Source organism: Trachinotus anak, unplaced genomic scaffold (assembly GCF_046630095.1).
Source record: "Trachinotus anak isolate AG129_WGS33_773 ecotype Australia unplaced genomic scaffold, CSIRO_AGI_Tana_v1 ptg000013l, whole genome shotgun sequence".
Lineage (NCBI taxonomy): Eukaryota > Metazoa > Chordata > Actinopteri > Carangiformes > Carangidae > Trachinotus > Trachinotus anak.
The window spans coordinates 29,730,627-29,755,319 of record NW_027273864.1 but is presented as its reverse complement, the minus strand read 5'-3'; the positions used below and the strand labels follow the sequence as shown (position 1 = coordinate 29,755,319).

Genomic DNA, 24,693 nt, shown 5'->3' with positions numbered 1-24,693 from the left:
TTTTAAAAACATAAACATTACCCAAGACAACACGGCTGTGTGGCACATATTTTTTGATACATGTTGTGTGCAATGAGGCAGCATATTTTGCAGGAATCTGACTATTGGTTGTCCACCACCTCTTATGATGGAGCTGATTAATGCAAAATATTCAAATAAGTTTTTTAAGCTCTGAAATTTTTCTCATTAAAGAATGCTATGTTAGCAGAATAGTGTTTAACTCATTGAATGGTATTGAAGTCCATTGCTGTCAGAAATAATGCATGAAAAGTAAAAAAAAAATACATTAGATACAAAACATTTAAGTTGTCAAATCTTGGTTGAAATTTACTGGTTATACATTTGTGACTTTGTAAAAAAATGCATTTAACACATGAATTTCAGTTGGTGCAGCATCACATCCTTAAACTGGAGCTCTGTGAAGAAACTATATCTCTCATAACCCACCGGGAATATAATATATTACGTGTGTTGGTAAACTGTTTGCTTCTAATACCTCAACTCAAACTGAAACAAGTGTACCTGTTTTATAATTATTAGAGATTAGAATGACCTTTATTATTTATTATAGTCAAACAAATCAACTGAAATTCAATTAGCAACAAAAACTTTTCACACCGTAGAACATTTCCAAACTTCTCCGTCAAGTCCAGTGAATTTCATTTTGTGGACTGAAACTATACTTGTAGGTAAAGTTCCAGTAAAGGAGAGCTTCGTGTTTCCCAGGTAGGGTCGGGGTAAAGTTCAGACCCTTATGTAAAAGTATCAATACTGCAATATAAAAATACTCCATTACAGGTAAAAGTTCTGCTTTGATAGTTCCCATTAATAAAGGTATGTTCACATCAGTAACGTAGTAAAAGTAATTGTAATTCAGAAATCAATCCAAGGCTGCATCTTTTCTCCTCTGCTCCTCTCCCTGTACACTAACAGCTGTACCTCCAACCATCAGTCTGTCAAACTCCTGAAGTTTGTGGATGACACCACCCTCACTGGACTCACCTCTGGTGGAGATGAATCTGCCTACAGGTGACAGATTGACCCTCTGGTTACCGGGTGAAGATGGAGATGATTGTAGGAAGAGCCCAGCCCTGTCCACCACCACCACCACCGCCCTGTGTGACTCCCCCATGGACATAGTGGAGTACCTCCACTTCCTCACCCAGGACTTCAAGTGGGAGCTGAAGCTCAGCTCCCTCATCAAGAAAGCCAGGATGTTTTTCCTGCAGCAGTTGAAGAAGTTCAACTTGCAGAAGACAGTGACAGAGAAACTCTAAACCACCATCACTGAAGCCTCACTCTCCTCCTCCATCACCACCTGGTATGCTGCTGCCACTGCCAGGGACAAGAGCAGACTGGAGCTTATCATTCGTTCTGCTGGGAAGGGATTGGCTGCAACCTCATATCCCCTCAGGACCCTGAGGAGAGCAGCAAAGACTGTGGCCGAGCCTCCTGCCCAGGACACAAACCTTTTGAGTCACTCCCATCTGGCAGGAGGCTGCAGTCCATCAAGACCAAAACCTCACAACTGCCCCCCCCCCTCCCTTTTTTTTATCGTTATGCACCTGACACCAAAGCAAATTCCTTGTATGAAACCTACTTGGCAGGAAACCTGATTCTGGTTCTGCCTGATATAAAAAGCCAGGATCTACTGGAATGTTTTTTTTTGTAATAATCTTTTCGGTAATATATTTATTTTTGTTAAATTATGAATGTATTTGATTGAATTAATCACAGCTTTATTTATTTAACATTTAACATCACCCACTGGGCGCCAGCTGGGACTTTTGTTTTGAAATCACAATCGGAAGTAGTATTTTTGCGGCGGCTGCGTCATCCGGGGCCGGGCGGCAGCGGCAGTCGGTACCGAAGTGCGTCTGACTAACTACCAGTCGTACCGGTTGGAGCACTCGTCTGCTGCTGTGCCGTTGTGTGCCGCTGTCTGGTCGTTAACGGGAGCTTGGTTTTTCGTCGTTGGTGTGATGGAGCTGGACAAAATGGACGAAAACGACTGGAAGTATCACGGAGAAGGAAACAAGAGCCTGGTGGTCTCACACATACAGGTGAGCCGGCTAGGCTAACACGAAGCTAACCGAAATCAGGAGGACGCCAGTCGTCCGCCTCACGCTTTCTAACGCCAAATAAGCTTCAGCTCGGTGCTGCCGGCGGTGGAAACTTTGTGGTAAATCTCTGGAAACTTTGAGTGAAGGGTAAAATAACAACTGCCAGGGTATTATTTACCGTCGTTACCGTTAGCCTGTGTCCGTTACCTTAGCCAGCCTGCTAGCCAGCGGCTAAGAGTTCAGACTGGTCGATCAAATGAAAAACATCGCTACGCGAGAGAAACAACTCTTACAAAGCCTCTGAAGTGACTACAAACTGTGCGTGTATTTACGTCCAGCCAGAGTCACTCACTGACTGTGTGGGTTTAAGTCATTAGAGCCAAAGTCCTGACCGGCTAATGGGATGCTAATTTAGCCGTTAGCAGGTTTCCCATCCAGGCGAGAGGCTCACCGAGCTGGGCTGTGATCTACTCCGAGCTCACTTCCATGCAGGTCGGTCTGTTCCGACCTGGGCAGGGCTATCATTGTGCCTCACACCCCCCTCTCTGTGGGCACATTTTGTTTCTGGGACCGGTGATGATTGAGCTGCAACGGTTACTTAATGAGTCCACATCCATCGGACTGGGCAGACGGTGTTGTCGTTGGTCGGTCGGTGAGCTCATAGGGCATGGCTTCACACCAGCAGGGTTAGGAAGCTCCAGCAATGGACTCAGCGAGTAGTCGAGTAGTTCACCAACCGTGGGAAAGCCTCCTTCACAGGACCAGCCTGGTCATGTTGTCATTGTGTAATCGGTGCGTTCAGGGGGCACGACAGCGTGTCAGCAGTGTTGCGACAGCCCAGACAGGGAATGAACGATGTAATGGACACGTTTCGATTCCAGGACTGGGCGGCGATGGAGTGGTATGTTTAGAGCTGAGACGATTAGTCAGTTACTCCCCTGAAGGGAAACTAACCGTCAACTATTCACACAGTTGGTCAATCGTTTTAGTCACTGTACAAACAAAGATGCCAAAGATTTTCTGGTTCCAGCTCCTCACATGTGATGATTCGCTGCTCCTCTTTGTCATACATGACAGTAACTTGAATACCTCAGAGTTTTGCACTGTTGGTCAGACACAACAAGCATCTTGAAGATATGATTTTAGGCCTTAAGAATCGTTTGTAAAACAGCGGAAGCTTAAGAGACATCAGTGTCCTCTCACTGCAGCATCTGTCCAGAGATATAGCTCCAAATCCAGGTGGGAGATCTGATTACTGTTGCATATAAATGTGGATTTTTATAGTAACCAGGTTACTACATCTAAACACTTGGTCTGGTTTCTTGCATAGCCTGATTTTTCTCAGCAGTCTGGTCCATGTGCACACACACTTTTTTTTTTTTTTTTTACAAACAATGTAATTCAAGAGTTCTAGTGAATCCTGGAGAATTTCCAAACACCCCTGCCTTGACTCCACATCCTGCCTTGCGCTCTGAAACTGATCCCCCCATCAGCAGTCCCTGCTTTTGTTGTGGTTGTGCACTCTTTTCAGAGCTGACAAATTTACTGCGTCTCATCAGTAACATGACTTATTACCTTGAAACTGCTGTTATAATCAGGGGATGTCTGCATTGATTGGCATGTAATGTAATTTCCAGGGAAACTAATTAAGAAACTGGATGTGCTTGGATGCAAAGGAAACAATATTCATCTGTATGAAAAGCCATGAAATATCAGGACGCTACTGCCTGACACATTCCTGCTTTTGGGAAAAAACTGATGCTGTTTGGAGGAAATTCCTTTGGGAAAATTTCTTCCTCTTTGGTTTTCGCTGTTAGTAAATAGTGTTTTCCATGAAATAACCCGTCAGAGTTTGTCAAGAGCTGGAGGCGGCACAGAACTTGATGAAGGCAGCTGCTTCCCTTATTCTGTGTGCAAGAAAAACCCTGTGGTTTCATGTGGGCATGTAGATACTCACTGCTAAAATCTCCTGATATCTGTTCTGTCAACCTACCCTCAGGTATACCGATGTTCTTTACTTAATCCCACCCTAGTGCTGACAGACGTAGGCATTGTTGTGTATTGTAAGCAGCATACTGTGTTTGAATGATCTGTAGACAGACACACCTCACAGAATGGATTTACTGTTCCTGAGGCACGCTTGGAAAACTGTGTCAGTAATTTCAGTTTACTTGATGACTCTGCTGGAGACTCCTGGACTGACCCTGCTCAGTTGTTCAGTTGAGAGTCCTGTGTTTTAATGAGGCTTCACTGATCTTATCTCTCTTCTCTTCTTACAGATTTCCAGAGTTCTCCGCCTGCTCAAGTATCCAGCAGAAGACTCTGAAAACCCACCACAGGTAAATATGAGTCCCTGTGTGTTTGAAGCTGAAACCTGCTCCAAATTACTGCTGCATTACCCAGAGGAGCTGTATGTATGAATGCAGCTGAATCGAACATTAAACAGACTTAACCCTGCCGGTGTGAAGTCCCTGTAATGTCCGATTGAGCTGATGTGTGAATAGTCATCGTCCACAGAATTCACAGTGAATGGGTTGATGACATGTTTGTCACTTCTCCTGCACACTCCACCCAGCTCGCCTAAAATAAACAGACTATTTAGGTGAGAACTCGTCTCACATGGTCTGTCTCCAGTTGTGTGCTGCGTGTGTGAAAGGGCAACTCAGGACAATATCCAGGCCTGATTTTTTTTTTTCCTTCAGACATTGTATGAAGTTAATATGTGGAAAGTGCTTTAGAGTTAATGCGGGCTTGTTGATTACAACACACTGTGCAGATTAAGGCTGATTTTGGTTCACACTAATTTTAGAATAGAGTGGAATTTCCATCAGATCGACTGTCATTAGTTTGTCGTCTGTGTTCAGTTTTAGCGCAGTTGCACAATGTACTCTGTCAGACTGTCAAATGAGCTGTTGGATTCTTTTTTAATTTTTGTTTTTGAAAACATATTTTGGGCCTTTTGCCTTTATTTGATAGTTGTAGTAGAGATACAGACAGGAAGTGTGGGGATAGAGAGGGTAATGACAGATCTCCCAGCTGGGAGCTGAGCTGTGGATGTTGTTGTTATGTGGTTTGTGCCTTAACCATGAGGCTGTTGAGGAGCCCCGGTCTGTTCACAGCCTCCAAAAATTTCAGTTCAGCCCTCTGATTTCCCACAAGGCTGCTGTCAAAAGACCTGTTACAAACTGAAGTAAAATCTATTTAACATTATCGAAGTGGTATTTTATACATTGTGGCTGATTTGAGTCAACTGATATTTAACCACATACACTTAAGCACATGTCACCATCTTCCTTTCCATCTGCAGCTTTTTTTTCGTCCTTTCCGTATAAAGTAATAAGAATTTCACTTTGACCAACTTCCTTTTTTTGTCAGTATTCTTAAGGACGCAGTCGTCTTGTTCGAACAAAACTTCATCTGTACTGTCAGTGGACAGAATCGATCTGGGTTCAGTGTTTATGTTTGGTGTGAGCTCCCTTGTCTTCACCTTTCATCGAATGAGTCATTGGGGTCTTATGTTTCGACAGCAGGAAGGCAGATTAAAATGGTTAATGTGACTCAACACAAGAGGTAAAGTCTTGCAGCAGCTGTCTCTGTTACAGTTGAGTAAACACTGGATTGAAAACAAATGAGAATAACAGAAACAAAGTAGAGCAAGCTGTTAAATGACGAGTCTTTTAATTTGAAGCTCAGCTGCAGGGAGCCCCTGACTGCTGATTGTCATACTTTCTCTAATCTCTCTCTATATAACAGGTTAAAAAGCCAATAGGCTGCAGAGCTTAGACTAGAAACACAACATAACAAGTGATGACTGTGCCTTTGTCAAATCATCAGACAATACCAGCACATATATTCAGTTCTCCAACTTCTCATTAAATAAAATTACAAAACTTTACCACATCAAAAAAAACAAACATTCGACTCCAAACAGTGTCATGGCTGCACAGCCCGTTTCCACTGCACCTGTTTGCACACACAGGCGGCGGTGGTGGTGTTTGACTGGTTTCACAGTTGGTCACCCAGGTGCCAACAGGCCCGAGTGAAAACAAGACCTGTCAATCATCCTGATGACGTCTGTCAGGCTGTTTGATCCATGGCTGAGAGCAGAAAACAGATTACAGGAGCTGTAAGTGAGTCCTGGCTCATACCTGTTGGCAGGGCTGCAGTACAAACATTACTTTAGTGTAATGGCTCAGTGCAACAGAACAAGGCTCCATTCACTAAGAGCTGAGTAACTGTCAGTGGAACAGTAGTGGATCCTACGTCCTGGGCAGATTATAAGGCACAGTGAAGGCACAGTCCCTGATCCCAATGTAAACCAAAGTGTTGCCTCACCCATCCCTCAAAATTCAAGTTTACTGGCTGCTCATTTGCTGTTGTTACTCTGAATTTGATTGAAGACTTTTTAATACCAGGACTAACAGTAGACAACAGCTGGATCTGAGTTATTAATGTTTTCTGACATAGTTACGGTTTATTTTTATGTTTTATCTATAATCCACACTCTTCTGATATATGTGAGTTTAGTTTAAATGTTTATGGTTTAACAAAGGCTGAAGGTGATGGATTTCTTTAGCTTTGAGCTTAAAGAGAAATCCAGGGCCCACTTCACAAAGCAGTATTAACCTGTATGAGCATTTTGGAGACTGCAGTTTGTGCTGCTGTTGAAATGTGTTGCATTACACTGACAGGTGTTTCTATTACTTTTCATACACAGTTTATATCGATGGCGATAGACCTTGAAGTAGAATCAACACCTTTCTAAAACAGTTTCAACAAAAACGGAACTTTCTAACCTTCATGGAGGTAGGATTTACATTAACGCTGTAATGTTTAAGATATCAGTCCTGGTTAAATCAGAGACACCAGTGTTCACTGGTGGCAGGTGCATTTTATCACTAGTTAAGTTCACAATCACAGTTAGGTTGTCATCATGTTCATGTGCACGAGGTCGAGGCTGAATGGAAAACCTAGAGTGAACCCATATGGTTGGACAGCACCTTATCCAGTTTAAATCCAGTTTAAATCCAGTTTTGAATCCACTTGTTGGAACTGAATCTTTTTGAAGCCCCTTTTTAATCTTTTGAGGCTAAAATAAAAGATGTGAACACTGCAGTTTTTAGCAGCAGCCTAATTAATGTTCACAACCTGTACAGGTAACCCAAGGAGCTGACAGCGTCCATCTTTAAGATTATTATTTTTTATAAGGGTCTATTTTTCACAGTAGTGAGGCAGAGAGCTCATTATGTTGGAAGATGACGTCTGTGGCCTTAATCCTGTCGACAGAGCTCTGAGTGTTTGTCTGACCAGGGAATCACCTGTCATGAGCACAGCAGCAGACCTGCTCACAGGCTGTGGTTGAGGGTTGATGTCTGAGAGTGGACAGTCAGACGGAGAGCAGCTCGGAGGCCTGTTACCAGAATCACATGTGGTTATGGTGAAGACAGAAACTGAGATGACTTTGTGATGTTCTTCGTGCCTCTGTGAGCACAGTGGAAAAATAACTCTGCTGCTCTGTCAACATTTGATATGAAGTGTGGGGGCAGGTTGTAGCTTGTGGTCCACCTGTGTGTTTACCTGTCAGCCTGTGTTTCTGTGTGTTTGTCCTCCAGACAGCAGAGCAGGCCTTCAGGCAGATCCAGAACATTGTTGACTTCAGCTCCAACGTGATGAGCAGCCTTCTGGGAGAGAAGTTCATCCACAGCGGGGTAAGGCTCTGTTTGCTGTCATTCAGTACGTTTATGTTTTTTATTCAGCTTTTGTCTTTCACTAAGTTTTACTTTACAAAGCACCAAGAGTTCTCCTCTGATTTAGCTCTATTCTCCTAAAACGCTGTCGGACTCATGACGGACAGTTCATCCATCATGACAAATCATCTTTTTTTAAACCACACGTTTAAACACAACATCCGCTGTAATATTGAGTGTTTCTAAAAATGAAACAATATCTACAGAAAAAACAAAAACCACCAGCACATGACAAACTAAAATACAGAAGTTTGCTGGACTCTGTGACAGCCGGTGTGCTGCATTTAGGCTCTACTCCACAAACAGCCCCGGACCATTTGAACGGTAGAAACCACTTCAGGGAACCACGTCTTGAAGACAGAGCTGCCACCACCTCAGACTTTATCCAGCTTTGTTCAGTTGCTGGTAAACACTGTGTGAATGTTTGTGTAATTGTCCCAGTTGCTTGACTATTAACTGTGAAGTCTGGGTCTGAAACCAGTTTAAGGCATTTGTGGACAATTTTATCCCCACTGTTAAAAATCTGAAGGCGTCTTTTAATCATCGTGTGAACCAGTTGGAGTATATAATCCATTCTAGCGTCACAAATTCCTAAAAACAGTGAGTTACAGTGTTGAAGCCTGGAGCCTGGAGTCAGATGGTTCCTAATTTTAGATTTAATTCTGAGCTGGAAGTCGGATTTAACTCCTGAACGTTTGTGTCACAAGTTAGAGCAGGTTCCTGACGTGTGGTCTCAGACTGTTGGACCCCGCTTCTGATATATTCATTGAACTATTTAAAATTGGTGCTTAATGATGACTGATTGTTTGTATTTGTACAGTAACACAGGATAATTTTGTATCTGGCTTCATCTTCTCTACAGGAAGTTGTCAAACTGCCGCTAGAGTTTGTACGACAGCTGTCAATCAAAGTTCAGCATCAAAGACCCGGTAAGAGTGTTTTTAATTATTTCTGTGGGAAGTGATTAGTTTGACATTAGTGAAAAGGCTCAGTTTAGCAAAGACACAAAGTGCTTCAGTAAAATGATTAAAGATAACATCATTAAAGTCATGAAGAAAAAAACAAACAATAAAATATCAGCAACAGAAAGACGTTAAAAACACGCAAAATTACAAACACTGGACCACACAAGGTGAGACAAAGGTCAGTTTGAAAAATTAGTCTTCAGCTGCTTTTTCATGGATCAGGCCACAGACATGTGTCCACAGGAAGAGCGATCCACAGCTTCAAAGCTCGGTCACCTTTTGTTTGATGGACGACTCGCGAGCCCTGGTCAGAGACCTCAGGTATAAAGATAGAGCAGCTCAGAGATCTCCACAGGTGCCTGACCCTGCAGGGCTCCGTGTGTGAGAACAAGCACCTTTAAAATGAGCTTGATGTGAAGCCAGAGGGAAGTTGACAGGACGGCGTGATGTCACGCTGCCTGCTGGACCTGGTCACCGGTCCTGCAGCAGAGTTCTGGACCATTTGTAGACAAACGACGATGCAACCTCAGTCTTAATCCACATTGAGCTGTAGAGAGTTTTCATCCAGTCCTGTATCCTCCTGTAAGGCAGACAGACAGCTGAGCTCAACTCTCAGTTTATAAAGGAGACATAGAGCCGAACATCATCAGCATGACTGGAAAATTAGCTTATAATAAAATTGAAGGGAAACATATATAGAACCTATAGTATAAAGTATGTTAGGGCTGCAGCCAACAGTTATATTCATTATTGATTCATGTGCCAATCACGTACCAAATTATTTTCTAATTTGATTGATTATTATGTAAGAAGTATCTGAATGTAATGAAAAATTTATCTTATATTTTATTACGGCGAAAAGACGGCAAAGACGTTCACAAGAAAAGCAACAAATTCTCACTTTCTTTTTTCTGTTTCTGTTTGTGTGTGTCTGTGTCTGTCTCAGCATGGCGCTGTGATAAAGTGATGGACATCTACAGTGGCTGTGCTCTCTGTCTGCCCAATCTGACGTCTCCAGCCCTTCACCAGTCAACACACACTCCTCCACTCTGCATCGAGATCAAGGTACACACACACACACACACACACACACACACACACACACACACACGTAATAGCAGCTCCGGTATTGTTTCAGGGTAAAAGGAGAAAAAAATTCCTCCTTAACGTTTACACACATTTTAATTATTTACATTTATTAACATAATGAACAACATTAGTTTTGAAACAGATTTTCATTCCAGCTTCAGCTCAGAAATAAAACTCCACATCTTCCATCTGTTTAAAGTGACGTTCTTCCTCCTGATGAGCAGCAACTGTCCCCGAATTGTTTTCCTGTGACTGTCGTCACTGTCTCCCAGAAATACTGAGCTAAAATGAGGAATCACATGAGTGTGAGTGTGTCTGTGTGCGTTTCTCAGCTGCTGTTTTGTGTGTGGTGTGTTTTCAGCCTAAATGTGGCTTCCTGCCGTCCTCCAAACATGTCAGCAAAGACATCAAGACCAAAGTGTGTCGCTTCTGCATGCACCAACACTACAAGGTAACCACAACCAGCCACCGCACAGTACACAGTAAACACAAAAATACACAAGGACTACAGTACAACAGAGATACAGAACTACAGTGTGACTACAGTACAACACCTAAATGGAGTACAGTACGACCACAGCTGAAGGGACTGTGTGCTCTCTGCAATCCGGTGTCTGTACTCAATCAAATATCATATGTGAGGGAAGAAGCTCCACTCTGGAACTTCACTGTACTGAGTGGACTGAATGTCTTTGTAGTTCCAACAAATCCAACAGAGTGAGACGTCTTCCTCCAGCTGATCTCCTCATGTTTTCCCCGCATTTTCCCAGTTTGTGAAAGATGAAGCGTGTGGGTCAGCGGAGTTCACAGCTGTTATTCCAGTGTGTCAGATCCATATTGAATCAACGTTTAGATAAATGTAAATACTGAAGGACTTTAATTGGGATCAGAAAAACTTAATCAGTACCATTATACTGAAGCAGCACCTACGACTACAGCAGGGCTATAACTGCAACACAAAACAAAACTACTGTTCAACTACTAAACTACAAACCTAAAAACCCTATTACTTCTGTGTCTCTTTGACTTTTGTCTTTCAATAGTTTGTTCTCTCTCTCCCTCTCTCTCTCCCTCTCCCTCCCTCTCTCCTCAGGTGGCCAATGGGAAGTGGAAGAGACGCAGTCTGTACTGTCCTCTAGACCTGTTCTCAGGGTGAGATTACTGCATTTGAATATTTACTGAGGTATTTGTAGTATTCTGTCCACCTCTTGCTTGCCAGTTGTGGACTGCTGCAGCTGGTGATGTAAACCTGCACATCCTGTTGTTGTTTGAGACAATGCAGGAGTGAAACACCTCTCATTGTTATTCTGGTCCAATACATACACCTACACCCTCAACATGCTCCTCTCTGCTACTCCCAACCCCGCTCTGCAGATTCAGCTCCTGATAATAAAGCTGCTCTACTGTTGTGCAGCTGAACATGTGTTTTTTCTTGTGCTGTTCAGGAACAGACAGAGAATGCACTTTGCCATCAGACACCTGATAGAAGAACCTCAGAACAACTTCAAAATCTTCAAGGTGAGACACGACCACGGCCACAGCCGACTGTCTCAGTCCTACACTGTATAGTGAGGAACCTTTGTGCTTTGTCTGCTTGTGTCAACATCCAGCTCCATCAGAAACACAGTCGATCACTGCACTGGTTTAAAGGACAGGTTCACAATTTCTCAGCTCTGTTCTAATATAATCAAGTGCCTATGTGAACATTAGAACAGAAACCTTGCTTGTGTATTTAGTCTTTCAGTCACAGTCTGCATATAAAACATGCTCCTGTTAATAGTTGTACGTGTGTGAAATCCAGGTTGAAGTAGGAAACGTCTGCTGTCAGGAAAACAAAAGCTGATGTTGTGAGTAAAATGTTATTCTGCTGCTGCCGTATAGTTAAACGTGCACCGCTGGTTACTTGTGAGCTGATGTCTGTTAATAACCTGTAATATGACTCAAGCAGACTGTTGCTGATTGGTACCAAGAAGACAAGCTGATGTAGAAAAATCCATTAGAAACTTTGTTCAGAGCCGTCTGCTTTTTTTTTTTTTTGTTGAGACTTTACTGTTTACATACATTAACCTCATCATTTGAAACTTAGGCCACGTTTAATGTGGACATCAGACTCTGTAACATTATATATATATATGACAGAAAAAAGAAAAGCATAAGGTCCACTAGTTTTTTTTGTAGGACTCCTTCAGCTGTAGCTTAGTGTGAAAACACTGCTGTGGAAGGTGAATTTTGTACCAGAGAGACTGTAGCTTCAGATACCAACTGTATCTGTCTCACTCAGGCAGATGAGCCTGAGTTTCATAATTGCTTCAGATGACAGAACCTGCACTTTGCATTTTGTCCCCATCACTTCCATTAAAAGCACATTAGGAAAGTGTCTCTCATTAGTCGGTACAGACAGGAGCAATGATTACAGCAAGCAATACTCGTTTTAAGTGAAAGGCTCTAAATGACAGGTTGTGGCTACGGCACCAAAACAGCTGCAACTTCCACTGCAGTTTGTTTTCTGTAACTTGACTGGTTGGTGGAGGCGTACGACCTTGAGGCAGTCAGTCTAGTTGCTCAAATCAAAGGCAAACGAGATGAACAGAATGATATGAGCAGGAAGCATGAACTGAAGGTGCACCTCTCTGCAGCGTTACGATGTGCTGATGTAGTTTATGTGACAGGTGGAGTAGGTATGAAGAGTATTTCTATGACAGAGCTACAGATGGAGGGTTTGACCTCAGACTGGACCCGACGCCTCTGTCTGAGGTGTAAACAGTTAGATCTTCTGGTTCAGCCTCTTCACTGTGAACTAAAGCTGTGACAAATACTCTGAAAAACTCATCCTCAAATGTTTTAAATCTATAGAAATTCAAAACCAAGTGTTTTTAAATACATAAATTCAACAACATGAGATAAGCACTGAGCACCCACAGTAAGACCTGTCTGTGTGTGTGTGTGTGCGTGTGTGTGTGTTTTTAGGGGGGTCAGTGTATTTACAGCAGTAAAGAGGGCAGTGAGGACACGTTGGACCTGAACTCTCTGCTGCATCATCTCAGACCGTACTTCATGTACGGAAACAACAGAATCAACAGTCACATGACTGGCAAAGCTGTTCTGAACGACTTCATCCAGGTAAATCCACACAAACATACACAAACGCACACAAACATACACGGGTATATTTAGTGTCCCACTAGTAGAGCTGAGAAATAAACTAAACGTACCTATATCAACGTCAGGATTCACCAATGGATCAAATTCTGCTCATGTTGCAGTTTCAGTGGAAAAACTTTCAGATGTGAAATGTCAGAGTAAACTGAAGGAGAATATTTATCAGCTGGACTTGTTAATAATTACAACTTGAAAGTTACTAGATCCAAATCCCAGAATCCTAATCATCTTGTTGCTGTGGTAAAGATGAAGGTTGAACTGGGAGACATCGACCAGGCGTCATGGTTCCACAGACACTCGCTGTGATCAAACCCCCCCCCCCGTCTCTCTGTAGGTCCTGGTGAACGCTCTGCTGAGTGGTGGGGGAGGAGATGGAGGGCTGGTGACGGACAGACGAGGAGAAGGGCGGAGCTTCTGTGAAGCCAGTCTTTTCAACAAGGAGAGAATTCGCCACGGTCAGAGCCTGCCTGTCACCAGTCTGTTTTTTCCTGTGCCAGGTCCCTTAATAGTGTTTTCAGCTCAGCTCAGCTGCAAAGATCAGGAAACTCACTGATATGTTCAATTCACCAGTCAGGTCAGTTTTAGTTATACAGCTCAATATCACAAATTGGCCTCGGGGCTGTAGATCAGCAACACACTCCGTCCTGCAGCCCTTGAATCAGACAAGGAAAAAAAAAAACTTTTATTAACAGAGGAAAAATAAAGATGAAACCTGAAAAACAGAAGAAGAAGAAGAAGAAGACAGGAAGTAGATGTTGTGTGTTCAGAGTAGATGTTGTAGATTTAAAGTAAAGTAAAAATAAGCAGATATTAAACAAACAGTCAACATTATTGTCACTAGTTCATTTATTGTCCTTAATAAAGCTGCAGTGATTAGTTGATTAGTTGATCAACAGAAAATTAATTAGCAACTTTTTAAAAACTCAGTTGTTGCCAGTTATTTTTTAAAAGGAACTAAATTCTGTGGTTATTTGTTGGTTTTCTTGGTTTGTAAACTGAATAATTTCACCTCAAGGGAATTTCTTCAGATTTGGTAGAAACATTCACCTGGACTCAGGTATGAACTGATTAGATTTTGGTGGTTAAAGGTCAAAGGTCACTCTGACTCTCATATGCTCATATGACACAATTTAAAACATATGTCTAATAGGATAAAATGAAGTGATGACATCTTATATCCAAATGGTCAAAGGTCAAATCCTCTGTGACATCATAATGTTATGCAAGAACACTTCAGGCCGTCACTCAGTGCTGTAGCTCAGGGGAGATTGTGACCATATTTCCTGCAACTTGAGTCCTTGTTGGAGGCAAACGACCACGAGGTGGATATTCTAGTTTGTCTGGTGTGAATTGCATCAGTCCATCGGATCTGTCTGCAGCCGGTGTGTCTCCTCCCTCTCTTACAAAGGTTTTTATTGTGCAGCAGCCTCCTGTAGAAAAGTGTGATTTGAAAGAACGTGTCTCTTTTCAGCTCAGGACCTCAGAATCTGATCATGTTAACATGTGGAACTGAAAACTTTGGTTTTTGAGACATAAAATTTTCTTCTTGATTTAAACAATTTACTGATCAGAATTCTAACCTGCAGTAGTTTGACCAGAACAGAAATGATGACCCCCCTCCTCTGAACGTGTGTGTGTGTGTGTGTGTGTGTGTGTAGGCTCTCAGGGTTTACCCAGCGACAGTGTTTTGTTCAGGATTCTTCAGACCCAGATGTTGGACACGTTGGACATTGAAGGACTTCATCCTTTGTATCGCCGGGTGGAGCAACACCTGCAGGATTTCCCTAAGGAGAGGTAGCTCTGTTCACACGTACCACAAGCAAACTGTGTGGACTGATCACCTGGTCTCTGACCTCACTTCCTGTCTGTGTCTGTGTCAGAACCCATCTTCAGATAGACGGGCCCTACAACGAGGCCTTCCTGGAGAAGCTGCAGAAGTGTCCGCCTGAGGACGACGGCTCTGTGGAATACGCTGTCGCCAAGGTTAGACTGGTTTAACATTTCCCTAATTATCCCAGTCGCACTGAGTCACACAGTGAGCCGGAAACTGCGTCTGGTCCAAGTTTCCTGCTGCAACATGTCTCCCACAGGGTCAGCTGACTGTCTGCTGGAACATTTTGATGCTGCTTAAATCATCAGTACAAACACGGAGTGGTTTTCCATCCACCTGTTGTTTTTCACTCACACAAAAAGTGGAAAAGTTGGTGCGTAATGTGACAAAGTACAGTAAACACATGACAAAAACAAATTCACATGAAGCATTTGAAGAGACATGAAGTGGCAGTAGATGGAATCGGATCTGTGAGGAACCTTCTTCACATTAAAGACAGAAATCATGTTTCCATCATGCTTCCTATATGGGTTTGTTTGAGGTTTGACTGCTGCTCTTTGTAGTTAGTGCAACCTTAGCTTTGAACACAAGCCTGAAAATAATGTACCTAAAATAAAAAGGTAACTGTTCTTTACAACCCAAAAGTCAGAATGCGGGTAAGAGATATTGAGTTACAGAGGTAGAATTATTTTTTTTGCCTGAATCTTTCGGCTTAAAAACCAGAGTAAGGCCTGTAGTTGTACCTTTTTGTTTGGAGCCAAAAGTCTAGAGTCAGAAAGCTAAGAGCTTTCAAACGATGTAAAATGTATCAAGGCTGTGTGAAGACTGACTTAAAGCCACCAGCTGTTGATCTCCACAAACCAACTCCTAATGTAAGCACAATGGTGGTGGACAGAAGGCGCATTCATTTGCATTTTCTTTTGCTACAAACCCAGTTACTGAGCCGAGAAGAAAAATCTGCGTCACTGAAAATGAAACAAAGACTGTGTCCATAACAACTTTGTAAGAGAAGCACAAGTATGTGGCCCAGAGAGAAACATCCCGTCACTGTTGGGCTTTGGATCAGTGCAGAAGCTGTGGTGCAGCAACAGAGTCCTGAATGTTCTGTAGTCTGAGGTTACAGCTCTGGTTGGAGTCTTCTCTGTAGTAATGGCTGCAGAGGATCCTGGGAACTGTAGTGCATCAGGCATCTGAACACTTGTCTCACACACTTCATACAGGTGTGTCTCTGCTCAGGTGTTCACATGTTTACTGGTGGTAGCACATCTAACTGCTGCACGTTCTGGCTTCAGGTTCATCAGTACCGCGTCGCCATGACAGCCAAGGACTGCTCCATCATGGTGGCCCTGGTGCCCAGTGCTGAGGAAGAGGAGGACGATGAAGGGTGAGAGTTTAGTGTTTGGTGTTGATCCCTCAGAAGGAAGAGTCTCTTTAACTTTCAGTCTACAGATGAGTTAGATATTCACTCAGCTGACTTCCTGTTCACTAACCTTCTTCCTCCTCCTCCAGTCTCTCCAGTCAGAGGCGGCTCAGAGACTTCCACTCCTCCAGACCTCCTGCTTTCTCCTACTCGGTCTCCATCTTGGATCTGGACCCGAAGCCGTTCGACAGCATCCCCCGCCAGCTGCGCCTGGACCAGAGGATCGTTTCCTGCTACTTGAGGACTGGTGGTGCCTTGCCAAAGGGCTCTCTGCCGCCGCTCCCGGGCATCTTCACAGCTGCGGAGAGAGAGGACTGCAGACTGCTCTTCCACCCCGTGTGAAAGGCCGAGCAGAGCCGGGTGACCCTGAGGACGAGGACTGACTGACGCCACCTGATGCCTGAAACAGAGAGGAGTCACTGTTGTTCGTCACTGCAGCACTTTCTCCTCCTCACTCAGCTCATGTTGGCAGGTATCACCCTCTGGCTCCTGCTGCTGCTACTCAGCAAAAGTAAAATCTCCAGGAAGTCGTCACCAAATCAGCAGATGGTTAAACGACTTCCAGGTTATTTTTGTTACTGATTCTAGAGCTTTTGTGACGTCGTGGCGGCCCGGCCTCTCGCTCCTGTCCAGAGGTGAATCCTAATATCACCGATGTTCTGTCACAATTTATATTTATTGGAGAATTTAACTTCTTTCCTTTGGTGACAAAAGTGGAGATTTAAGGCTCAGGTCCCCGTATGTACGTTGCAACAGGTTTTTCTTGCTGTAATAATTTCAGCTGTTCATTCTTACCATTAAGAGATAAAGACGATTCCTAATGCACTTTCAACATGGGTGGGGGGCAACCCCCCCCCAGAATTTAAAGATTTCATTTCAAAGGGGCTGTAGAACAGAAGCCTTTTATCCTGGGTGCATTATTTTCTGTAACCTCCTCTGTCTTCTGGAAGTTTTTCCTTGCTGAAGTGCAGTGGAGGGACAGTAAGAGAGAATTTGGTCAAATATCCTGTTGATCCTTCTGAAGCCTCACAGCTGATCCAGAGCTCAGGTCTCTTAACGGACAGGATGGATGATTACAGCAAGAAAAACAGTGTTTCAGTGTTTGTACGGACACCTGAGCATTGTTATAAGACTCCTGATGAGAACTGGTGCAGTAGTCGTGGCAACAGTCTCTGACTCTTCTCGTTCTCCATGGCAACGCTTCTGACAAACTAAAAAAATAGAAGTGATGGAGAGAAAAGGTTGTTAGGCTGTGATGTACGTATGATGTCATTCCCTGAATGTAGGGGTGGGGGGTGGGGGGTGGGGGGAGGTAGTATGTCTATCCAGGTTGTCCACTAAAGCATCACCATAGTAACAGAAGCACTGATTATCAAGCCAACATGGTGGATCTGATCACCAGACAGTCTCAGCAGCTGGATGGACCAGTTGATGTTTCCTGTACCCACAATTCTTTGCTTTTGTTTGATGCGTTCTGAAGTTTTAAGCAGAGATATTCAGTCCAACTCACAGCTATTTATTTAACAAGACTGAGGCTGTAACGATTAGGTGATTGGCAAAAAATTAAGCTGCGACTGTTCTGATGATCGAATAATTGTTTCAGTCATTTTTCTGGTAAAAGATCAATCGAGAAAACTGAAGACATCAACGTGGGCTTAGAGGAATTATAAAAGGCATTTTTTCAGGATTTTTTAAAAATTCATAGACTAAACAATTAATTAATTGACTGAAAAAATAATCAGCAGAGGAATTAATAATGAAAATAATCGTTAGTTGCACCCCTGAATGAGAAGAGGTGAAGCAGCGTTTGGTTGTATTGAAAACCTCGTCCTGTGTCGAAGGTCGATGGAGGGAAATTTGGGTCATTAAAGGGTCAGTTTAACCCATTACAAGTTCATTACATTACAAGTATATCATGTTCAGTGCCACCACGACCTAAACTTCTTTCACCTGCACTGTATTTGGACGGAGGCAGAGAGACTCAGGTTCATACCCCAGTACAGCTGCTCTGTGTTGGACAGAGGTTTATTTATATTATAGTGAGAGGTGTTTCTATTATCTCATCCACCCGTTCTCTGAGGACAGGCAGAATAACAGAAACACATCTTTGTATAATGCAAAACAGTTCAACACCTCTGAGATAGTGTCAATAAAAACTAGTCAGTATAACCTACATGATTTATCACAGGACTGTTGTTCTGGACAACATTAGTTTAAACAGATGTGTAAACTGACCCTTTAAGCTGGGACCTCCGACCGAGCGGCTCTCGTAGATTTCCTCAAACTAAACATTTGTATCCTGCTGACTCATTTGTGTTGCAGAGATGATTTTAACTGTTGTTGTTGTCAGAACTAGATTCAGTCTTTTCAAACAGTCACATTTCTGTAGTTGTCTAAGTTTCTGTCTCTGCCTGACCTGGTGATGTGTAGGTACGGTTACATTACACCTGGACCTTGAGAATATTTGTGTGGTGTCCCATTCAGCCGAAGCCCAAACAACAAGGTTTGCTGTGGTTCAGAGGTCAGAGTTCACCTCCAGCCTATGAATTCACACAGACAATAGAAACACTGATGCACATTTGAAAAGCCGTTATGGTAACGATGTGTCATCAAACCACCAGCTGATTACTCTGCTCAGTGTTTCATCGTCCCCACGGTGACGGTTCGTCCCTTCTGACTTCAGGCTGATTTGATTGGACGTCAAGTTGCAGAGGGTTAAAGTAAAACAGGGGTTAATTAATTCTAACAGGAGAGAGATGAAATAACTAATAGAGGAACGCCGTCTGTCGCCTAACCTGTGTGAGTCACCACAGCAAGGGCTTCTGGGTAACAGAACTGTCCTCTTCAGACAGGCCGAGCTTCATGCTGCTGCTCCGCTGGTTTTTGTGCCATAAGAGGCTTGTTGTGTGTTTGTTGTGTTTGTCTGTGTGCCTAAATGTTCTGGTAGGACTGGATGACAGGGTGGTGTGTGTGTGTGTGTGTGTGTTGAGAAAACTCACTTTGTTACAGGCTGCGTTCACAGCTGAGGTCTGAGACGAACTCTGAGCTGCTGTGGACGCAGCCGCGAACGCTCAGTACCTCGAACTCCCGATGATCCGAACTGAAGCTCAGTGCCGTGTTCAGGGGCGCTGCGAGGTTTCTGAGGACGGTGACGTCCCCCGGAGCTCAGACTGTACCCAGCGGCAGCTGTTGTCTCCATCAGCAGACGAGTCTTTGTGACCTCATCGTCCTCCTGAACCAGCAGCGCTCACGGAGGCTTCAGATAAACTGGTAACACTTGACTTCAGTTCTTCTGTTTACAGTGTCCACTCTCCAGCCTCCACCGCCTCCACCAGCCAATCAAACACCCAAAAACAAATGACACTACAAGACTAAAACCTTCGACAACAGAAAATCCCTCACACTCCATTTTGCTCCTGTCAGGTGTGTTTTCTGGAATCGTGTCAGCTGATGAACGACATCAGCAGGGGTCATCAGGTCTGTTACATTGAAACACTAAAAAGGTTTAAATCAAGAGGTTTCAGCGCGTCAATCAGAAAACCAAACTCTGGACAGTTTCACCATTAACCAATCACATCCCCCCTTTCTGACTGACGTCTTCATGGCCGCGTTCGACGTCAGATGTCCGGGGGAGGGGCCGAGAGAAAGGCTGGGGAGTGAACAGCAGTGAACTGAACCAACCACTGATCGTTCTAACTGTTGAAATGAAGATGCGACAGGCAGCATGGCGAGGCAGCAGAGGCTCATGGGAGTTAGAGGGAGGAGGGAGGGATCTGTCTCCAGCTGTAGCGTTGTCTCTGAGTGAGACAGCCGAGGTCTGGACACGTTATGACAGCAGCTGCTGGAAGTTACCATGACAACAAAGCATCAGCAGCTTCAGCAGGAAGGAAAAGTTACTCATTGGAATAATTTTCTGCCTCGGCTGTAAAAATAGATCCTGATTAAATTTCTTTTAATCTCATCAGTGTAATTGTGAGAAAACGCAGCTGCAGGTTGTGTCTCATGTTCTCCTCACGTTCAAATCACAGAGTTGAAGCTGCGTTCATGTCATGTGGGATGTGCAGATGGTAGAAATGGACAGATTGCTTTGTTCCACGGTTCATCGAAAATCTAACGTTTTATTTCTCTTTAACAAGACTCTGTTGGACATGAGGCCTCTGGATCTTGGTTCTACTGTATGATTTTGTTGAGTCTATTGAAGCAGAGTTGGTAACTGATAAACTCTCTGCAGGTGCTGAGTAAGAATCTTCATCATTCACAGTTTAACTTTTGTTCTACACGACAACTTTTCAACTACAAACTCCTCAGGTTGAAACGTTAACTTTGAAAATAAAAATTATCCACAAGACAGTCGGGCTGCACCAACCATCATCTTCATCATTGATGAAGATGTTAGTTTGTGTCGTCTCAGCTCAAAAGATCTTCAGGTTTGTTTTTTATATGACAAAGAAACGCATCAGATCCAGACTGTTTTTTATTTCAGTAACTCCCACATGACATGAACGTGTTGACGGACCTGTTTTTCTTAAAAGTGAATCCCTGACAATCTGAAAAACCCACAAGGTTGATTATCAGCACGTCGCCAACTGTTCTCAAAGTGTTTCGAACAAAGAAAAATATTCTGTCGACTGCCTGATAAACAAAAGATTTTAACCTGATTCAGACGAACAAGAAAACATAAATAAGTTTTCATGAATGAAAACATTTTGGAAAATGACAAGAATTTAAATTCATGTCCTTTAGTTGAGCTCGGTGTTTCGCTCCGGACAAAATCTCAACTCAACATCCACTTGTTCTGAAACTTTCAGCTGTTGGACGGTAAATATCAAACTTGACGTTATTCTGAGCTGCAGGACGTCTCCTCGTGTGGATTTAAAGGTTGAACTAAACAAGCTGCTGAGGAGCTCGTCAGATGGTAGACAGCCTCAGATGAAGCCTCAGTGCAGACGAGAAGTCCTGGAGCTGCTCAGAATTAACTGATTATTGTGTAGAAAGCACCAGAACAACAGTAAGTGAACATTGAGCTGAGAGTTTCTAATTTTGTTGCACAAGGACACAGGTCATTTCTGGCTTTCATCTTTTTCAGAAAATAAAAGCTGCAAGCTGGAAAAAGTTTGCACATCTTCATGGTTCAGTTTAATATTATTTTCATCCAGATAAATAAATAAAAAACCTTCAAAGATTCAGTGTTAAACAACCTTGTGGGTTTTTGAACGAAGAATGCGACAGTGAAAACTAAAATAGGAGATCATGTTTAAGACTGTGGAGAATTTTTTTGTAACCTTAAGAAAACGAGCTTTGTCCAGACCTCCGTCCTCGCTGAGAGACGACGCTGCGACAGGTGAGCTGGAGTCTGATTGGTCAGTTGCCTCTGCCTGCTGCCTGAGCGTCAGCCTGCAGAAACATCACAGCACTGTGATTCCTACAAACTCCTAGTAACTGTGTGTGTGTAAATAGCTGAGAGAAGAAAACTATTTGAAAATACAAAGGCGACACTGCTGTCTGGCATTTTGTATTTAAATTATTTATTTTTGTAGATTTTGACCAATGAGCTCTGCTGTTACAGCCGTCACAGTCGTGCTCTTTCTATTGAATAAAGATTTCTAAGAGACTAAACCGTCGCTCTGTGTTTCCTCATCTGTGTGTTTACTTCATTACAACATGTGTGAAACAGAAACAGGAAGGTGAAGCCCTCATGTGAGTCACGTGTCCTGTGAGAGGCTGACCGCCCTGACCACAGACTCGATGGCGGCTTCAGGTCCCAGAATCCTCAGCAGGCTGTGAAAGGCCTCAGCAGCGCCGTCTACAGCCTGAGAGGGGAACAACTGCAGCGCTGCAGAGAGAGAGAGAGAGAGAGAGAGAGAGAGAGAGAGAGAGAGAGAGAGAGAGAGAGAGAGAGAGAGAGAGAGAGAGAGAGAGAGAGAGAGAGAGAGAGAGATCATTGTCTCAGCTGCATCATTAACAGTGAAACTCTGCTGATACAGTTCGACCTCAGTTTTACATTAAACACAGGTTTTGGTGACACGACTGTAATTTTCCAATAATTTCAATAAGAAAAAACCAATTATTAATGAAGTCATTTGTTACTAATTAGAAGGTAAAAAAGGTGGTGGTCACTTAAAGCTGCAGTTATTGATTAATATAAATTAAGTCCATCCACAGAAAATTAACTGGTAATTACTGTGATGATGGATTATTAGTTTTTTTTAAGCAGAAGCTGAGGGTTTGTTGTTTTACTTTGTCACACATAAGAGTAAATTGAAATCTTTGGGTTTTAGACTGACAATCAAATAAATCTTAATCAGCTTGAGCTGTAGAAAATTATAAAAAACATTTTTCACTTATTTCCTCACATTTTATAGGCAAAGTGTAACGTTGAGAGACTGATCAGGTTGCAGTCAAATGAACATGCGAACAAAAAAAAAAAAATTAAAACCAAATTTCATGTTCCCTCTAGGAACAATCCCAGACTCATGAAATAAAATGATAAAGCTCTGAGCTCCTCTGTATCTGTTTCCTGTTGACACTTCAGACACTTGACCTGCTGGTTCAGTTTCCCTGTTGCAGCCTGAGAAAAACGCTGCTGAGTCTGAGGTTTAATTCTCTCAATCAAAACTAAATAAAATTTTAAGTGACATTAACGGATTAAAGCGGAAAAGGACGTGTTTCTATGTTCTGTCAGACAATAATTATTCCTGAAAGTCAATGCTGAATTAATTTTTTTCTTGAGCTGAAGAAGCTCAACCAAAAACAGCCTGTGTCTCTGTAGCTTCAGATAAACCGACAGAGGAACACCTCACCTTTCTCTGGGATCTTTGTCAGCAGGTTGATTTCTGGGGCGACCCCCCCCTCTCTGGAAACTTCGACTGACCAGTGAACGAACAAGACGCAGCTACAAACACAAAGTTCAGCAGAAACAACGACCAAGTCCTGTCAGTTTCATTTCTTCAGCCCATCATCACAAGTCTGACACTTTCTGCATTAAACAAATGTATAAAGCTGGTTGTGTATTGGACCTGAGGGCAGATCCAGTTCGGCTTTGAGAGACAAGATTTTACACTAATTCAGCAAAATGTGACTCAGAGGCAAATGTACGTTTTGTGTTGAACTAAGAGATTTAAAGTTTCATGGTTGAATGAAGAATCTGCCGTCTGTTGGTGTTAATTACCTGTTGCAAGCTCATAATTACTGGGATTTACGCAACTGTTGTATTTACATTGTTAGCTACATTACATATGTGAAAATATTCAATATGAATAATTTACAATAATGACTATTTACCCAGGAAGCTCGGGGTGATTGAGGGTCATGACCTCTGACCTGCAGCCTCCAGGGAGGGAGACGACAGATGGATACTTCTCCTGCAGAGACAGAGACAGAGAGTTTTATTATCATGTTATCGTGAGTTTGATGTGGAGTCAACAGGACGATTAAAGCTGAAATGATGTGAGAGCATTTTGAAGACAGAAGAAGAAGAGTGAAGAATCACTGCTGGTTCTTCAGGCTCACAGAAAGACTGCAGCTGCTTTCAGTCTCGTTATTTTCTTCTTCTCTTCTTTTCATCTTGATATAGACAAAAAATGTTTTTTTACATTTCAAGAGCAATATCTGACTTTTTAAAAACTACAGTTTCCTTTGGACTAAAGTTTCAGGTGAGTTTCAGTTATTTCTGGTCTGTAGTTTGATGGTTGGTAAACTGAGGCCTGTCGGTTTTAGAGCTGCACCAGTTTGGCCTGTGGGGGGCGCTACAGCCTCTGTGATACCCTGAACCCTGGGGCTCATTCATCAAACTCCACACTGGAGTGTGTACTTGGGGGGGGGGGGGGCGGGGGGGACATGACGTTATACTGGAGTAAAGAGTCACGAGGAAACCAGAGGAGTGTGAGCTCGAGCTGCTGTTTCATCAACTTTTCAGCTGAAATGTGGAAAAAGGAAAAATCTCTTCAGTTCCTGTTGAAAGTCTCCAGTTTGTTTCATCATGAAATAAAATGTGTGACCTTTGACCCACAACAGTGATCTCATGTTCACAAACAGGAGTCTGTCGATTCTGGAGTGAAACCTGATCTGAACTGTCTGATCGCAAACTATAGACACACACACACACACACACACACACACACACACACACACACACACACACACACACGCCCCAGGCAGTGTTTTCCTGTACTCTTCTCTTCACTCATTAGGGGTGTGTCCAACAGGTGAGGGGCGTCCAGGTGACTCAACTAAGAGGTATTTGCAGCTCTGTGTGTCTGTCTGTGTGTCTGTGTGTGTGTGTGTGTGTGTGTGTGCGTCTTGTCTGTAATCAGAACCAGGTCCCTGCAAGTTTCTGCTCCCTGAACCAGTCCACATGAGACCAGAACCAGATCTTAACTCCCCCCACTGTGATTGAACTGATTAGACTCGTTGTTTCCGT

General features: G+C 43.1%; 2 protein-coding genes across 3 annotated transcripts in view; one reads left to right on the top strand and one right to left on the bottom strand.

The window, feature by feature from the left end:
- The first annotated feature begins 1,851 nt into the window (after positions 1-1,851).
- On the top strand, positions 1,852-21,895 carry ippk (inositol 1,3,4,5,6-pentakisphosphate 2-kinase). The gene is made up of 14 exons (XM_071494864.1): positions 1,852-2,063; positions 4,343-4,402; positions 7,676-7,771; positions 8,673-8,739; positions 9,722-9,840; positions 10,226-10,315; positions 10,958-11,016; positions 11,310-11,382; positions 12,832-12,984; positions 13,358-13,478; positions 14,682-14,817; positions 14,904-15,006; positions 16,147-16,238; positions 16,364-21,895. The coding sequence occupies exons 1-14, from the start codon at positions 1,983-1,985 to the stop codon at positions 16,614-16,616; spliced, it is 1,503 nt and encodes a 500-aa protein (XP_071350965.1). The 5' UTR covers positions 1,852-1,982; the 3' UTR covers positions 16,617-21,895.
- The window catches only part of cenpp (centromere protein P), an 89,897-nt gene continuing 86,986 nt past the window's right edge, over positions 21,783-24,693 (bottom strand). For both annotated transcript variants that reach the window (XM_071494867.1, XM_071494868.1), the window contains exons 7-9: positions 23,556-23,635; positions 23,075-23,166; positions 21,783-22,107 (exon numbers count right to left, since the gene is read on the bottom strand). In XM_071494867.1, the coding sequence (XP_071350968.1) occupies positions 21,977-22,107; positions 23,075-23,166; positions 23,556-23,635 (303 nt within the window). In that variant the 3' untranslated portion in view covers positions 21,783-21,976. The remainder of the gene's footprint in view (positions 22,108-23,074; positions 23,167-23,555; positions 23,636-24,693) is intronic.

Excerpts from the sequence above, each read along its gene's own strand:
- ippk (XM_071494864.1), top strand. The coding sequence starts at position 1,983 with ATGGAGCTGGACAAAATGGACGAAAACGACTGGAAGTATCACGGAGAA. Across the intron at positions 10,316-10,957 it reads GCATGCACCAACACTACAAG|GTGGCCAATGGGAAGTGGAA; the intron begins GTAACCACAACC and ends CTCTCTCCTCAG. Across the intron at positions 16,239-16,363 it reads GAAGAGGAGGACGATGAAGG|TCTCTCCAGTCAGAGGCGGC; the intron begins GTGAGAGTTTAG and ends CTCCTCCTCCAG.